This window comes from Pinus tabuliformis, chromosome X, assembly GCF_031772625.1.
Source record: "Pinus tabuliformis cultivar Carrire ecotype Pingquan chromosome X, CPIR1, whole genome shotgun sequence".
Taxonomy (NCBI): Eukaryota; Viridiplantae; Streptophyta; class Pinopsida; order Pinales; family Pinaceae; genus Pinus; species Pinus tabuliformis.
Genome location: NC_142308.1, coordinates 1,588,238,245 through 1,588,256,918, shown reverse-complemented (window position 1 = coordinate 1,588,256,918; position 18,674 = coordinate 1,588,238,245). Strand labels below are relative to the sequence as shown.

At 39.9% G+C, this 18,674-nt stretch overlaps 1 protein-coding gene across 4 annotated transcripts in view; it reads right to left on the bottom strand.

The window, feature by feature from the left end:
- LOC149146090 (SET domain-containing protein) overlaps positions 1 to 18,674 on the bottom strand; it is a 318,457-nt gene that overhangs the window by 90,763 nt on the left and 209,020 nt on the right. For all 4 annotated transcript variants that reach the window (XR_016264222.1, XM_089447463.1, XM_089447464.1 and 1 more), the window contains exons 3-4: positions 6,778 to 6,909; positions 6,335 to 6,623 (exon numbers count right to left, since the gene is read on the bottom strand). Coding sequence is in view for 3 of the 4 variants with exons in the window: in XM_089447463.1 (XP_089303589.1) it covers positions 6,335 to 6,623; positions 6,778 to 6,909 (421 nt within the window). In the remaining variant the exon portion in view is untranslated. The remainder of the gene's footprint in view (positions 1 to 6,334; positions 6,624 to 6,777; positions 6,910 to 18,674) is intronic.

Sequence of the window (18,674 nt, the reverse complement as noted above, 5' to 3'; positions counted from 1 at the left end):
CCATAAAAACTTTGGTAGATCTTGATCAAATATCATAGTTCTTATACATTCTTCAATTGTTCTATTTTTCCTTTCTGCAACTCCATTCTATTCGAGGTTGTAGGGAACAATGAACTCCCTCTTAATACCTGCTTCTTTACAATATGCAACTATTTCTTTTGAAGTGTATTCCCCACCATTATCAGATCTCAAAGTTTTTATCTTCTTTTCAATTAAGGTTTCCACTTATGATCTAAACTCCTTGAATTTTTCAAATACTTCGTCCTTCGTCTTGAGAAGGTAGAGCCATGTCTTTCTAGAATGATCATCAATGAAGGTCACATAATAAAGATGGCCTCCAAGAGATTTCTTAGACATAGGCCCACACATCAGAATCATTGAGGTCTAATATGTCCTTAGACCTTGTATCACTCACTGCCTGTAAAAGGCTTCCTTGTATTCTTCCCCAAAGCACATCCCTTACATACTCCTTCACGATCTTCCTTGATGTTGGGGATGCCATTTACCATTTGATTAAGAGAGGGAATGATCTTGTAATGTATATGCCCATATCTTCTATGCCATAGTTCGATAGGATTGATCTCCATGTGAACTAGGGCTCGAGAAGATGGGGTTATGACTCTATATAACCTTCCTTCACGTACTCCAATAACTTTCGCCTTATCAATTCTTGAATCCTTTCCCCAAACCAAAACTTTTCCATCTACAAAGGCAACCCTATCTCCTTTATCTTCTAAACAAGAAATTGGAAGTAAATTTAAGTATGGGGGATTGAAAAGGAAGTAAATTCCTTTTCAAACCTGGAACATAGAGTATATTGTTGAGGTGTAGCTTTGCTCCATTGTCCAGCTTCAAAGATGTAGATCCAAGGCCCTTGACAGCATAATTGTTGTTGTCTCCTAGCTCCACTACATGAGATGATTGTTCCTTTAATAGAGTATGAAGTTGTTTGCTTTCTCCTATCATATGTCTTGATGCTCCACTATCAATGATCCATGCATTGTCATCATCAAGAGTGTGAAAAATCAGTTACCCGATTCCTACAGCAGCAACTAATATTAATTCTTCTAATTGTTAATTCGATTAAACAATTTACTTGATGTGTGCTACGACAAATATCAAATTAAATACACTGCAACAGACACAAATAAAAACTGCGGAAACTAAATACAACACAAGAGAGAAATAATCCTCACACACATCTACACAATTATTTTTGGACAAATGTCCTCGGAAAAACCCAGTGTGGGAAAATCGGTGCAGCAGCTGAGGGTTCGTATTATTAAGCAGTAGTAATCTGAGTACAATTCGTTGGATGCCCAACTGGCTATCCGATACAAAGAGAAACTGGGCAAAAATGATAGTGAGATGATCTCACCCTGTCATTGGAAAAACCAACACTGATCTACATTGGAGATGAGCCTTGGCGCAACCTCTGCGCAGTTCTGCGTCACTCCCACATAGTCATTGCAACTGGAACTGTGCTACACCTTCTTCTGATCCTCTGTTGACTAGAAACTTCAGCTCTCAGGCCTCCTGGTCTCACACCCGGCTTTTGCCTCTGGAACTTGACTTCCTCAACAAAATTTCGATCTCACTCTGAAGCTCTACATTGTCACAACGTATCTTTGCATGGCCCTGCGTCAGCCTCTCTAGACGTCTCTCTGCCCTCTCTGCCTTGTACTCTCCGGTCTAGGAAAACTTCCCTCCGGATACTATCCTTGCCCCTCACTGCAAGAAATCACCTCAAATCTCTCTCTGGCAACTGTTGCGCAACTCTCTTCAGAAATTCAATCTTTGATCTCTTACTCGATGTGTTTTCCAAATGCCCATCAAGCCTCCTCTTATAATCCTCCACTTGAGAACCAACGGCCCAGATTAGATTCTAATCAATGGCTCAGATCATTTTGGCTTGATCCTCGTCTTCTTTTAGAAGTTTCACCCACATTTTGATTAATACCCTTTAATTATTTTAATTTCCTAAGTTTAGACTTAGGCACCCATTAAAAATAATTAATTATTTTAATAAAACTGTCTCTAGGTGGAATTTCCCAAAACGATTTTGGGTATTATGGAATACATGTGTCCATGCCTCCCTGCAAATTTTGAGGCTTAGAGCACATCCGATGCTACCAGAAGTCAACACTCCCTCTTAGCAAGGAATGTGCTCTAGTAATGCAACGTGATGATGCATCACTCTGATTCTAAAACATCTCCCTCTGCGCTGCTGATGTCTGACATCATTGCCCACCAACTACCGCGCAAATGTTGCATATGTACTGTTGCTGACACTGCCACTGCCAACACTGCATCTATACTGCAACCTTCTCCAACTACTGCAACTACTGCATCAGCAATGGAAAAGCATCCAAAATTACTGAACAGGTGTTCAGCTCGATGCATCTGTTGTTGGAGTTCTGACTGCTGCTAGTCTCTATGCTGACCCTCTGAAGCCTTTGTGTTGCTGCCAACTCTGCTCTGCGTTGCTCAATCTCTGGCGCTCCTAGCCATTGCAACTATCACCCTGGCACTCCTTTGCATCAATTGACACTGGTCCATCCTACTACTTCAGACATGGGCTCCCATAGCAAGGTATTGATCCAAGAGGTGGACTCCTCAAGGATCCTGCCCATCTGCAGTTCTTTCGAACTACAGTTCTAGATCACCCCACCTCTCCCTTGGAGGTATCTGGGCAACCATGGCAAACTCTTCCTCCTCGATCTTTGCGGATGCAGCCTTCGAATCATGCTTCTCATCCTTGTCCTTCTTCTTGAGAGGACACTGTGTAGCGTAGTGACCAAGTTCACCACACCGAAAGCACTTGATCTTTGAAACATCTTTCTTCTTCTTTCGCTACTCCTGTTGCCCCTTAGATGCAAGGGCTGCATTTTCTTCCTCCTCTTTGGCTTCGTCCCACTGCCGCTACTGTTACTATCAAGTTTGCACTTGACTAAGTCTCTCCTCATCTCTTCCTGTTGAAGAGCGGCCCACATTCCTTCCCAATCCGGCAATCTCTCTCTACCCAGGATACTCTGGACAAACACTTGCCATTCTTCTGAGACTGAGTTCAGGGCCAACCTCACCATCTCAGTACGCTGAGGTGTTGACCCCACAGCTGCCAACGAGTCTCATATCTCTTGAAGCTTCGTAAGGAACGGATCAATGTGTTTCCCCTTCTGCATCTGCGTGGATCTCATCTTCTGCTACTCGAAAGATCCTTCGTATAGCATGGCAAAATCTTCCCACATCTGTCGAGCAATATCCTTGTCGGCAATGTGACACACTACATGATCCCTCACTCCGTTTAGGATCAACCTCTTGGCCTTCGCCATCTTGGCCTTGTACTTCTTGAGCAGATCTAGATCCGTGGGTGCAGCTACCACACTGTCGACATAGGATTTGAGATCGTGCTCATCCAGAAGGCATGAGATCCTTGCCTTCCAGATGACATAGTTAGATGCACCCTCCAACCAATCCTGATCTCTTAAACTATGAGCTGCCATCTCTGCCAACGAAATGTCGAACTGCCTCCTCTCTCCTTTGCGTTGTTGTTGAGCTGGCCTACGCATTTCCTGCTGGAGTTAGTAGATCTACTTCTCCCTGTTGCTGCTCAACAAATGAGAATTCAGACTTCTTGGTTGGAAGTCCTCTAAGGAAGAATTCCCTCAAGTGTTTCTTCTTCTCCCCCACTGACGCTATTCTACCAGCAACTGTTGCAAAATATCTGCGTCCAAGCTAAAGATTTGCTCTGCAAGGAAACTACACTGCTCTCTTCTGCCTCTAGAAAGCTTCGATCTGGAGATCGAATTTCTCTGTCGACTCACTCAGAGAAATTGAATTCTCCTCAAAACTTCGACCTCCTTGGCCCACAAATTGTGCTGTCTTTGGGGTTTCGAATTGCTGCCTCTGTAGTAATTTCGAACTCCTCTTCCTTTCTGCTTCTAAGCTCTTCTGCTCATAATTTGTGCTTTGATACCATGTGAAAAGTCGATTACCCGATTCCTACTGCAGCAACTAATGTTAATTCTTCTAATTGTTAATTCAATTAAACAATTTACTTGATGTGTGCTATGACAAACATCGAATTAAATATCGAATCAAGAAATTACCAAATTATATCTGTATGAAGATCACAAGAACAAGAGACACAAGTTGTAGGTGCACAGCCAGAGAAAATCCCCTATAAGGGGAAAACCCAATCAAGAACTCCTCCTTCAGTAATTCAATTCAAGATGAAAGACTTCCAGACTTCTTAGACCTAGACAAAGACTTCCTCCAACCACCAAGTTAGCCCTTCCCTACAGTAGATGATCTTGACAAAGCACTCCAAGTGACAACTTCCCAGTAGCAGCTTCAGTCCAAATTTTCGGCCCCCCAACTTCAGAATTTCAAACCTGCAGTAAAGACAGATTTTCAGCCCCAGCAATTGCCCAGAAAACTTCGCACGTGTGAGAGAAAGATAGCTCAAAACTTCGACTTAGGGTTTCCCAGCAAACTCCGTCCTTCTCCAGCTTCTTCGCTCTCTTTTTTTGTTTCTCTGTCTTGTAGATTGAACTTCTTGAGTGAGTGAGTGAAATAGGTTGAATGTCTCTCCATATATAGTCTTTTTGCTAGGTCGAATTGCCCTCATGTACGCCGACTTCTTGGGGACAGGGCCGACTTGGTGTGGATGTGACAAATTATCTTTTTGATTCAAAAATATTATTTTTACATGATACAAAAGCCCAAGAAGGGTCTAATAAAAATGATAATGACTCTAATGACTCAAGACAAAACCTAGAAGTCCACAATAGGGACTTTGACCTAGAAAACATTGACCCAAGCATGAAACCCTTTCTTTAATAAGTCATTTTCTTTAATACTAAAATTTTCTTTTGACAAGTAAAATTATGAAGACCGAAGCTAGTTACATTCTTCAACACTCCCTACTTTGGCAATTAACTCCATCCTCGTATGGGGTAGTTTCTCATTTCTTTATATTTGGTTTCCGGTAGTAGTGTACTTTGTCTTATTAGTATCATCTTTTATTGCACCCCTTTTTCAGAGCTTAGATGGACTCTTTACATATGTCCATACTATCCTCCAAAATTTGTAAACCATGCAGAACATAAGTGTCTCTAGAGCAGATCCCTTTGTCAGATTTGAGACTATCAAGTTGGATTTGCAGTTATGCACATATTGCAAAGGTTGCGAAAACATGGTCAAGTGTACTCAAGGATAAGTAAACACAATTCCCGTGATCATGGGAGCTGGGTTTCCTGCACCTGCCTTGCTTTATACTTAACAAAAGCACATACCATGGCTTCATGAAAAGAATACTATAATGACCCATCTTTAATTTAGAGAGCGCAAGAATATTAGCATGCATACGTTGCATGCATATGATAGCTACATATGCATCTATCGCATGCACTGCACTAGTATTTATATTCTAAAATTAACTATAAATGTTGAATATCATGACACTCCTTCAAATAGAAGTTACCTTCACCCATCAACATGCATATTGCTTAATGCATCATAATTAATGAGAAAATACCAATGATATAAATTTAAAAAGTATAAAGTAAAAAGGGTTATTAGGAAATAGATGTAAAAATTAACTTAATTTTTAAATATGGTTATATAATTATATATCCCAGAATATTAATAAATTATTAAAATGATAAAGTAAATCAAAATAAAGTACCTAGTATGAACCTAGGGCATTTATATTAAACAAACAAAAATCCTAAATATAATATAACCACACCTTTAAAGGAATATGACTCATGTTACATAGAGGGAAAAGGTGTCACTACGAATGGAAGCGGTGGGTTTGCTGGTGGAGAGAGCGGTCACCGCCAAGGAAGGATACATATAGAGGTAGGAGTTTTTGAGGGGATCTGAACTGGGGGGAAAACAAAACAGTGGAGAAAGGAGGAAGAACAAAGAATTTGAGGACGGTATGAAATATTACAGTGGGAAGGAGCCTTGCTTGTCCTGAAGTTTTTGGGCACGGGGGAACAGATTGCAGAACTTGAAAAGCAATCTGGACTGAGTACCCAGGTAGTACTTGGTTTGGCTGGGAGGTTATGGTCTTTTGGTAACAGGAGCGAGCTGGGAAATTCTGAAGCCTCTTCATCTGTAGGAAAACAGGTAGGTACTCTCATCAATTCTATCAATTAGATTTGTAAAATTTCTATGAAATTTTATCACAGGTTCATGATGATTTTAAGAAATCCTTTACTGTCTTTACGATGGCTGTTAAATTCTGTATAATCCTTACAAATACAAACTGCTATAACAACCTGGTTCATTTCCATTATTAATCAAGAAGCAAGTAGAAACTCACCAGCAATATTCAACTTGCTTTTGACACCTTGCTTTATCGCCCAGTAAAATAATTGTGTTTCTGCTTGTCCAGTACATCTCACACCTTCTGTATTTTCTGTGTGTTCATTTGCAAAGCAGACTATCTTATCGACAACTTCATCTTGCAATGTTTGCAATAGCTCTGCATCTTCACTACTAGCAAAGTGAAGGAGGTCACATGTAATAGAGTGGATGAAGTTTAAGGCTTCCAGCTCATTCCGAGGACTGAATGGACCAAAATCATCATCTTCAATGAAGTAGCATTCTGTCTGTAAGAAGAAAAATTCACCATTACAACTTCCTAAGACAATCCAAAAAGACAAAATATAATATGCTTGTCATTATGCAATCAAGCAGTGATCTGTACCAGCTGCTTTACATATAGAGTATGAGTTATAGTTCCCTATGCCTCATAGTTCATACCTCATCCAATTGCAGGATGCGTGCAGCCCTGATCATATCCTCCAAAAGCGTGCTTTCTGTCATTTTTAGATATGGAAGATTTGTTCCCTGTAAGTGAAATACAAGATCTATACTCCTCTCTGACAAGATTTCCTGCTTGAGTATATGAAATAGGATTAAGTATTTCCCTTATCAAACAATGACAAGGTCAAAAAAGAGTTTGTTGATGGTAAATCTTAATAGTAGCTTAAACAATGAATACAAAAGAAAATAATCCACAACGTTTTCTTCAAAAATATCCCCCATAATCATTTCACATTATATCTTTTCAGAGATTGAAGAGCATGCATAACGTTTACAATCAAGGTCGATCACAGACACGTAAATCCATGCCTCATTCTGTATAAAACCTATTGCCTTCACTCATACCAGCAACTGATAATAATATTACAGCAGGAAAAAAAATCTTAGAGTGGTAAATTTCCTGAAACACATCACTCTAGGGATCTGTAAATATTTCTGCAATGGATGTAAGCTCCTGGAAGCTTCTCCTTAAGGCGAATTTGGACAAATGGCAAATAATACTTCACAAAATGCAGCATATTCAAATTTTTTGTATGAAATAAAATAAAACGTTCTGTACAAGATTTTTTGCTGGAAACCTAATTTTTATTGCTTGAACTTACAATTCTTATTTTCCTTTTTTTTGGTGCAAGTTTTACATCCACGCTGTCAGCTAAAACCAATTCAGCTGTGTGAGAAACAATAAAAGGGGTGAAGTTTGTTGAAAATTATGTTAGCCATGATTGGTATTTTCATCAAGTCAAAATTGGAAATTTAATTTATATATTTACGTCCTAAATTATGACAGGTTGGCTGGGCCCCTTTGAGGCACCCATTCATCCCCCTATGATGACTATATATATGTGTGTGTGTTGGGGGGGGAGGGGGGAATTGCTCCTCATTTGGAATTCGTTTTGAACAATTATATCTATGTTTCTGTGAGCTATTGAAGGAAAAGGATGACGAAATTAAGGAAAAGTGTGGAGGCTTGTTTCTTGACATTGTTTCTGTGAGCTATTGTGGAGGTTTCCTTGTGTATTTGACTCCTTTTACCTTCGCTTGGGAGAGCCTCTTCTTCACTTGAGTAGGAGGCCTTATAGGCCTAAGTTTCTAGCCCAAACAAAGAGAAATATATGACTGTGATATTGCTGCTGTAGTGACCGCAGACTGCCCTCCTTTTCTCGCACGTGTGACTGTAATTCACCCTTAAATCAGCCCTCTAAACTTTGGTTTAGTCTCCTTCTTCTTCGCTGCACTAGAGGCTCCTTATGCTCGACTTCTCTCACCCTTTTCTCGGCTATCTTCTTCGCTGATTTCAGAGGTAGTTGTTGCTTGTCGTTGGAGGAGTGGACAACCTCTATATATAGAGGACTGTCCCTCCTTTAGGCCGACTTGAGGACTTAAGGCCGACTTGACTTTTCCACTTCGTTTTTGCTTCTTTGGTGATGTCGTTGCATGGAGAGGACTTGTGACTTTGCTTGGAGGGATATCTTTGACTCTAATACATAAATATACATGGTGTAACATGCCCTTAAGGGTCTTCAACATTTTCTTTTGACTCTTTGACTTACCTATAGCACTTTGACATGTGCTAGACCTATTTCAATGAGCAAGAAACTCATTGATAAATATAACAAAAATAATATTTCTTTTCTTGTATAAATACAAATATCAAAATTACATTTATGAAGACCGAACCTAGTTACACTTTCTTCAACACTCCCTCTTAACTAAGGACGCATTCATAGATCATTACAAGGTGTTTGGCTATTTTTCAATCTTGAAGAATTCACATATGAAAAACCGGGTTGGCAATCCTATTATAGCATCACCAACATTGTTATAGCAAGGCCTTGACTAACAGCTCTATCTCTCATAAGATCAGAGCACAATGTTGGTGAGACCAATGACTTATAGACACCTTAATCATTGTCTCTCAAGGTACATACCCACCCAGGTGTTCACTGAGTATGACCTTCTAGGACTATTCTTGTCTTGGGTTCCTAGTCCTCAAAGAATATCGGTCCTCTTGCCTATTCTCATCTTGGATGCCCTACACATCCTCAAAGAGTATCGGATGCCAGATGATTACCCAATCCTTCCATTCTTTCTTCCCAAGTGAAGACAAGAATTTTGTGTCTATCTCTTCCTCTTAATTGAGGAAGACATGCCCAAGTTTCCTCTGACCAGAAACTTGATCAAGCTCCTTTGTAATTGGGAACTTGTTAGAACTCCCTCTTAGCTAGGGACTTGTCCATTCATCAGCAACTTCTTCTTCGTGGGTCCTTCAGCTACTTGATCTCCTTCTTTCTTTTGATGTCATGAAGTCTTTGTTTGAACTTCTTCTTGGTAGGGCACCAGCCATCGATCACTTTCCTTCCTAGCTTGTCATGTCATTGCTTCCTTCGTGGAAAGTGGCCTTCTTGATATATGTCAGGTTCTTTCGTCATCTAGCTACTCCTTTGTCATCTGACTATGCTTCAGAATATTTATCACATAGATGCTTAGTTGTACTTGCTTGTTCCCATACTTCGATTTAGTAGCCCTTCATGACTTCATCTTGATATTGCTTCAACATCAAATAGTGCTTGGATGGCTTCTTCATCATGACATCTTTGTAGAGTTGAATCAGTTATCTGCACCTTAATATCTCCAAGGCCTTCATAGGTGTCAAGGGTCCTTTGATCTTTTTCTTCCTTTGTCAGAGTTGTCATGCCTTCTTTCGGGAGATGTCTTTAATGGATCTTGTCAGATAGTGATTCTTTGTGACCATGGTGTTCTTCACATGCTTGATCTCTTTCTTCATTTGCTTCTTCTTGGATTGATTAGTCAACCACCTTATACTCCTTATGGGAGCACTTCTTCATGTTGACCTTCTTTGTATTGTAGTACATGCTTTCGAGCATGTCATTGGTGAAAGAGATCCTTTTATGCTTGATCATGTTTTAGAACTATTCCCATGACTCAATAATATATATGATGACATGACTTAAACTTTGATGTATACATACCTCATCTTGATTCTGCTTTGATCATCTTGGCTTCATTTGATGGTTCTTCTTGATTGGTGTAGCCTTTCTTGCTTCATCTTTTCTTGCCTGCATATTATCCTTTCTCGAATCCCATGAATGGGACCCCCAATGAGACGTTTGATCTTATTTATCAACCTTCTTTTGAAGATTCTATTAGAGGATCTTGAAGACCCTTACCCTGCAAATGTTTTCTTCCTTTTGATGATAGAGGCCTTCTAAGATTCTTGATCATGATCAATTATTCTTTCATTGTGGATGAGGTCCTATAATAGGTATGCTCCTTCTATATGAATATCTTGAGTTATATCTACACTGTTGTAGCATTTTTGGTTTTGGTAAATTAAAATTTATTAGTCCAAAAAAAAAATGAAAATATATTTTAAGAAAATGTTAAGTTAGGATATGGACAAAAACTTAAAAGAATAAAGAAACAAAATGTTAGGAATATTTTGATGAATAAGTCCATATCAAATAAAATGTTAGAATAGATGCCCTAAAACAAGAAGGCAAAAAATAAAATGTTAGATTAGAAATAAAAGAAAAAATAATAAATTCTGAAAGTGTTACACATCCAAATGCCACTACTCTTAGTCAATTTTATTTTTGCAAATAAAGTTGTGTGCAGATTGTTTAAATGCCACACTAGTTCATACAATCCAATCGTACAGTTTAATCATGATTGGATTATATTTAAATTGTTTGTTAATAGGTAGCAAATAAAATTGGCTCAACAGTTTAATCTAAGCCAATGGAAGCAATAAGGGATAGAAGTAGATTAATCATTAAAAGGAAAACGTTGAGTTGCTAGTCTAAATGCACTCGAGTGACTAAGATTGCAAAAAAAAAAATTAGGAAAATTAACGGTAGGTAGAGAAATAAAATGAAATTGGAGCATGATAGGATTTTTATCCTAAGTTAAAACATTGGATATATGTGCATATAACGAATGGTTTTAATTAACCATAATTTGCTAAATCTCAATGATATTTTATAATATTCACGCTTTATCCATTGATTCGCCAAGAAACCCCACACCTGTCACATCCATCATATATGTTTCGACCCCACCATCACCCTCTGCCTCACTTCATTAAACTCCCTCCATTTTCCTTTCATCCCACGCATCTCCCTCCGATCTAACGGCCTATATTGCTCCTTGGCCCTTTCTTGCCATCCGAATATTATCAGCACGGGGGGTCCGAAGTCGGAAGTTTTAGAAACCGCCCTCTGAAACTGCCAACCCCCGCTCCTAGTTGTTCGGGACTTAAAATCCCAAACTGCTTACCACCCAAACTCACCCCCGAACGCGGTTTTCAGCCTCCTCCATCACCGCCGCTCCTACGTCACTATCTATGACAACACCCATGTCACTTCCTTTGTCCCATCATCCTTACGTGGACCAACCTTCCGCCTATCTGCCAGTTATCCATTTAATTCACCACCCCTTGCAAATCAATATTCCATCAATCTGTTTCTCAGTCCCGTTGGAGAGTTAATACGAATTTAGTTGTTGATTAAAGGTCCAGATAGGTCAAAATCCTTCACCTGGCGACTCCACCGGGGAAAACTGGCACCTTTTAAGCACACTAGATCTCGTTCTGAATCTGACACAGTTAATCCTCTGTCAGACAAAGAAAAACTTGTGAGAAGGGCAAATTCTAAAAGAAGACATCAACCATCTTCTTCGTCTTCAGCCTTGCACTCTGAAGATATATTACCATTTGATCCCTATATTAACATTCCATCCAATCCAGATTTGACACAATTATCACCTAGGGTTTCTGAACTCTTAGATAGGGGAGTTGATTTCAAATTAGTTTTCCTCATTCACTCATTTGAAACGTGTCAAGAACCCCCATTACCATTAGGATCACCTAAATTTGAGTCTGACTTGGGTGTTCATTTACCTAAATACAAACCTACAGACTTCATATCCCCCACTACTTATTCATTTCCTTCCACTTCTGAACAACCTGAAGGGAGCTTTTCTATATATTCAAATCCACTCTTTGAAACAAAATAGTATATTCATTCTCAAGTCCAGAAGTTAGTTATTAAAACTCCCTTAAAGTCATTCAGGACGTCTCCTCCTTCTTTATCCCCTCCTTCTTCACCTCCACATAGTCATACACCCTCTCTATCACCATCCTCTTCTTCTTCTTCTTCATCCACACAAACACCTCATACACCACCTTCTACTATGGCATTCCAACCTATTGTATAGGCTAGATATGCAGCTTTAGTCTTACCTCAAAACCTTGATGCATTCCCTCCTGGATATTTAAAACACCTTCCTAGGTATAATGGAGAAACTGGTTCCTCAGTTGAGGACCATCTTCAAGCATTTCTAGATTTTGCATATAATATGAATATTGAGCAAGAAAATGTTTATATGAGGTTGTTTGTTCAATCTCTTGAAGGAAATGTGAGAACCTGGTTTAGGCAATTACCTGCAAATTCCATTAGGTCTTGGGAAGAGTTAACAAATATATTTAAAAACCAATGGGGTGTGAAGAAAGATGCTCTTTACTTTTTGACTAAGTTTGAAGAACTTAAAAGAAACTTTGGAGAACTTGTATCTGATTTTATTAAAAGGTTCAACAAACTTTATCATAAGATGCCCCCTGATTGCAAACCCCTTGTAGCAGCAGCCAAATCTAGATTTTCAAAATCTTTTGAAGATGATTTTGCTGTAATGTTAAGAGAAAGAACTTCTAGGACTCTTGAAGACATGCAAACTAATGTTATAGAGGTGGAAGCAAATAGGGCTGCCTCAACCACTTTAAAAGCTAAAGAGGAAAAGGCCCAAAGAAAGCTTAAATCTAGTCAAGAGGCCTCTACTTCATCAAAGACTAAAACTGAAGATTCTAAAATAGATGAGATAACTTCACTTCTTAGAAATCTATCCAATAGAATTTCCAAGATTGAGACTCAACCTAGAACAGTTCAACAGACGGTCACTCAACCTCAAAATCAGAATCAAGGTCAATACAAAAGAACTCCACAATTACAAATTCTTCAAAGACCTAGTAATGATCAACAGGTTCCAACTCCTTTACTGATAGATGATCAACAACCTAATGACAATACCATGACTATCGACAATTGGGTAAGAGTGTATTTGTCCAAGTTTTGATGGGCTGAACCAAATCCTGTTGAAGATGAATTCAACATGCAGAACCTTCTGAAATCTTTACAATGCTCTACAACTTGAACTAGGGTTAGGGTTTTGACGTTGGGCACCATGGCGGGACGCGCAGGAGGGAGTGTTGCTCCCTCCTACAGTCAAGGAGTTATGGAAAGAAGCAAGGACGCGAGAAAGCAACGTTTCAAGAAGCCTCTGGAGAAGGCAACAGGAGCAAGTAACACGGACATGTTGGGAGGAAACAAACCTCATGAATAGGCAGAGGAGCAGCAGGAAGCTAGGAAGGAAAAGGAGAAAGGGGATAGTAGTCAAAAACTTACTTTTGTAAGAACATCTGGGGTCTGCAAACCTAAGTTGGACACATCCCTCGAGGCATCTTGAGCAACCCTGCGCTACAAGTGCATAGGGATCATATGACGGAACATGCAATTATTTGCAAATTCATGGGAATATGGCCGACGAAGAGGGCACTGCATGTCTGGATAAGGAGCCACTAGAAGCCAAAGGGGGGAATTACCCTTCATCTGGGATCCAAGGGCTTTTTCACAGTGTTATCACAAGCCTAGAGGATAAAGACAAAGTATTTGAAGGAGGGCCATATTTCTACGCTACTGCAAGTCTGTACATGCGGCCTTGGATAATGAACTTTGTTCCAGAATGCAAGACATTTTCATCGGTTCCGGTATGGATCAGACTATACTCCCTTCCTCTGGATTATTGGTTACCAAAATTGCTAAAAACAATAGGCAACAAACTGGGGCATTTTCTAAAGATTTCAGATGCGACTCTGAAGGGAAAATACACCTCCTTCGCCTGAAACTGTGTGGAAATGGACTTATCTGGAGCACTCCCAGACACGATAATTTTAGAAGTATTTGATAAAGAATGGGTACAGGCAGTGGACTATGAGCACATCCCATTTAGGTGCCGCAAATGCCATGAGCATGGGCATCTATATAGAGATTTCCCAACAAACAACATCGAGAGAAATGTGAAAATCATTGTGGATAAAAATCCTGAGGGTTTCACCAAGGTTGGGGGCAAAGGAAAGGCGGAAAGAGGCTGCAAAAGAAGATCAATGAGGAAAAACAATCGAGCCACAATAGCTTTAAGATCCTAGAAGAAGAAGACGGAAACAAAGAAACGAACCAGGAAATGGAGAACACTATCACTGAGAAGGAAAGAGATGAAAGCATGGAAGAAATCATAGAAACCATGATGGAGATAAATAAGGACCATGAGATGACTCCAAGTGAAGCGGGAACAGAGGACCATGAATTGCAATAGATTTTAGAGAGGGAAAATATAGATCTAGAAAAATTTCTGGAACAAGGAACGACCAAAGGAGTGGACTCCCTGCCAAAAGAGGAATATGACAGGGTTCAACAACTATTCCTATGGAGATCACAATCGAAAGGAAATGGAATCAAAAGAAATCATGAAAGCCAGGAATACAAAGGGGTCAAAATGATGGAGGAGACACAGGCACTATCTCCAAAGAACCCAGGCAAGAAAAGAGGAAGAAAAAGACAGAAGGAGCTGCTGAACGAATGTGGAAAACTATTGATTAACTCAGGTAAGATGAAAGAGCTTACCAGCTACTCCTTTACTAATCTTTCTTAATGAAGCTCACAACCTGGAATATTAGAGGCTTAGGAAGTAGAAGGAAACAAAGAAATCTCAGTAATAGAATAAAAGAAAAAAAACCAGATATGGTGTTTATTCAAGAGACAAAATGCTCGATGGATAAGATTAGAGAAATACATAAGAAATGGCTAATCAAGTATGAATATCTAGAAGTTAAAGCAAAAAACTCAGCCGGGGGGGGATTCTCACGCTGTGGGATCCACAAAAATTTGGAATACTAGATGCTGAGGCATCTAGGAACTATCTTTCTTTGGTATGTCAACCTTTAGGGGATAAGGAGATATACATGATCACTAATGTATATGGCCCTCAAAAGCAAGAAGATAAATTCAAGCTTCTTACCTCCCTTGAGGAACTAAGAGCAAGATACCCTAATATGCCCTGGATCGTTGCAGAGACTTCAATATGATAAAATCTCTTACAGAGAAAAAAGGGGGCAATAGGCAGCTAAGTAGAGATTCCACGGCTTTCCAGAACTTCATAATGAATATGGGGTTAGTGGACATGGAAACAATAAATGGGACCTTCACCTGGAACAATAAGAGGGGAGGGGCTTCACAAGTCGCCTCTAAATTAGACAGATTTATTATCTCAGAGGAACTCTTTCTCTCAGGCTCGGCCATGACAGCTTCTATTCTTCCCTTTGGAGGTTCGGATCATTGGCCTATTCAGCTAGAAGCCACTTTTATGGGCATACCAAAAAACAGACCTTTTAGGTTTGAGAATGCCTGGCTCTCTCATCCTGAATTCAACAGTAATATTGACAAATGGTGGAAAGAGGATCTAAACGCTTAAGGCACCAAAATGTTCATGCTCCAAAAGAAACTTAAACATATCAAAGCCAAGCTTAAAAGCTGGAACAAAAAGGGATTTGGAAATATCTTCAAAGCCAAAAGAGAAGCTAAGCAAAAACTCTAGGAAATCAATAGGATCAACATCGCAGAGGGCTTTACCGAGGAGCGGAAAAAGCTAGCTGAAACTTTGCAGGAAGAATGGGAAGATCGGTGCTTACAAGAGGAGATTTTCTGGAGGCAGAAGTCAAGGATACAGTGGATAAAAGAGGGAGAAAGAAACACGAAGTTCTTCCACAAATCCACCATGGATCACCGGGCACACAACAAAATTACAAAGCTCAAAGACTCTCAAGGGAGAGAAATTTTTTCTCACTAAGGCATGGAATCTCTCCTTGTACAACACTTCCTCAGTATTGCAGAGGAGCCCCTGGAGGACAAATCTAGGTTCATCAACCATTTCACACAATACATCCCTCAACTAGTCACCAAAGAAAATAACCACAATCTTAACAGGCCAATGTCAGAAGACAAGGTCAGTGAGGTGATCGATGAAATGCAAAATGAAAAGCTCCAGGCCCGGATGGTTTTAACGTAGACTTCTTCAAAGAATGTTGGAAAACAATTAAACAAAACATCCTTGAGGTGGTGGAAGACTCAAGAAGATCCAAAAAGGTTCTGAAGGCGTTCAATGCATCCTTCATAGCTCTGATCCCAAAAAAGGAAAATGCCATGACTCCGGATGGCTTCAGACCCATAGCCCTATGTAATGTGGTGTATAAAATTATTTCCAAGGTGATAGCCAACAAACTCAAGCCACTCTTACCAGCTCTCATCTCAGAGGAGAAAACAGGCTATGTGGAAGGAAGACAAATCCTCAATAATATTATCCAAGCTCATGAGGTGGTACACTCGCTCAAAAGCAACAAACAAGCTGGTATGATCATTCAATTAGATCTAGCGAAAGCCTATGACAAGCTTAGCTGGTCTTATATAAAAGCAGTTCTAAAAGTCTATGGCTTGGACCAAAACTGGATAAGATGGGTGATGTGTAAAAATTTCTCTTTTCCCACCCCGGTTTTCAGTTTCACCTTACTTCTTCCATATAGTTAAATACCCTTTCCCATATCCATAAATTCAACAACTGAAAAAATAAATTTTTGCTGAAAACACAAAGTCTGGAAATTTTACAGAACGCTGGAAAATGCAGAAATATAAATCAGCAGGTACAAACAGCCATTATAACACATTTAAACACAGAGATTTTTGGTCAAGGTGACCCTGGAAAATCCCCTACAACTCTTGGGGAAAACCAGTTCGAGAGCTCTTTCTTATTTCTGGAAAATGCCTTTTTATAGTGAGAAATATTCAGTAAAAAAATTCAGCAAACAAATTTTACAACTTATCTCGATTTCTGAGCCTTACAGCCCACTGGAAATTTCCAAACAACAAAACAAAACACTGAAAGCTATTGTACGGCTGTTGTATGGACTGCTCTACGGACTGTACGGACCTCGATTTTTGTGCAGAAAATCAGTTGTACGGCCCTTGATTTCTGTGCAAAAAATCTGCCTTTTACTGTTTGCTCATTCAGCTGTACGGATTTGCTTAAATGCTGCCTTGGTATGTGTGCCAAGCTGCTGCCTCCTTCTCCTCCCTGTCCAGAAATCTCCCTTGCTCTCTTGCTCTCTCTCTCTCTCAATCTGCTCATGAAAGAATGAATGATCTTTTCCTCATTTTCCTCCCTTAATCCAACCCTAAGTGACTTTTGGGTGATCCCTAAATCCAATGGCTGAAATAGATTGAGATCTAAGGCTGAGATTAAATGCTCATTTAAATCTCACTTTCTATTTTTTAATTCACCCCACTTTAATAAAGACCCACTTAGTCATTTATTTCCAAAGTCACTTTTCCTTTCTAATTTTTCATTGACTTTATAAAAGTCACTTTAAAATTAGACTTTAGTAACTTTATCACTTAAAGTCACTTTTAAATTAGATTTGACTTTATAAAAATTATAAAGTCACTTTAGGAGAAAAAATAAATTCTTTTGGAAACTTTTCCCTATGCCAAAGATCAAAGCTTAAGGGAACCACCTGTCCTCCGGTACCAACTTTCAACACTCCCTCTTACCGAGGAAGGTGTTCCTCACCACACCCATCTTGTCTCTGAAGTAGTCATGCTTGCCCCGTGGTAAGGCTTTGGTAAGAATATCTACAACCTGCTCATCAGTGGGAATATACTCAAGCTTCATAGCGCCCTTCTGAACACAGTCTCTGATGAAATGATATTTGATCCCGATATGCTTTGACCAGTCATGAAATACTGGATTCTCCGTGAGTTAAATGCAACTCTAATTATCACAGTAAATCACTGAAGGTCTCAACGGCTAACCAAATAAGCCAAACAACATCTTTCGAAGCCAGATGGCCTCACAACTAGCTAGACTGGCTGCCATATACTCTGCTTCCGCTGAACTCAATGCTACTGACTGCTGCTTCCGGCTGAACCATGACACTACTGCTGAACCCAACCCAAAACAGCACCCTGAAGTGCTCATCCTATCAGAAGCACAACCTGCCCAATCAGAATCAGTGTAACCTGCCAATCTCACTCCATCCCCCTGCCTATAGTCCAGACCATAATCCACTGTCCCCTGCAAGTACTGCAAAATGTGTTTTGCAGCCACCCAATGAACCTTCCTAGGCTCACAAATAAACTGACTCATCGTGTTGACTGCAAAACAAATATCTGGTGTAGTGTTGACCAAATACATCAAGGAACCAATCAGCTGCCTGTACAATGTGGGATCCACCAACTCGGAATCTGAAGCATGAAGCTTCTTCCAGTTGGTGATCATCGGTGTCGACATGGGTCTACAATCCTCCATGTGGAATCTGCCAAGGATGTCCACAATATACTTCCCCTGCCCCAGGAAGAAATGCCCGTCCTCCTGCCACACCTCCAAACCCAAAATGTAATGCATCAAGCCGATGTCCTTCATCTCAAACTCCGCCGCAAGATCTCTCTTGCAGTGCTCTATGAGTCTCTCTGCACTTGTAATGACCAAGTCATCCACATACAACACCAGAATGAGAGGCTCCTCACCTATCACAATAAAGTAAAGGTTCGGATCTGCCTCACTCTTTGTGAAACCCAACCCCTGCAAGTATGTATCTATCCTGGAGTACCAAGCTCTGGGAGCTTGCTTCAGGCCATAAAGGGCCTTCTTCAGTCTGC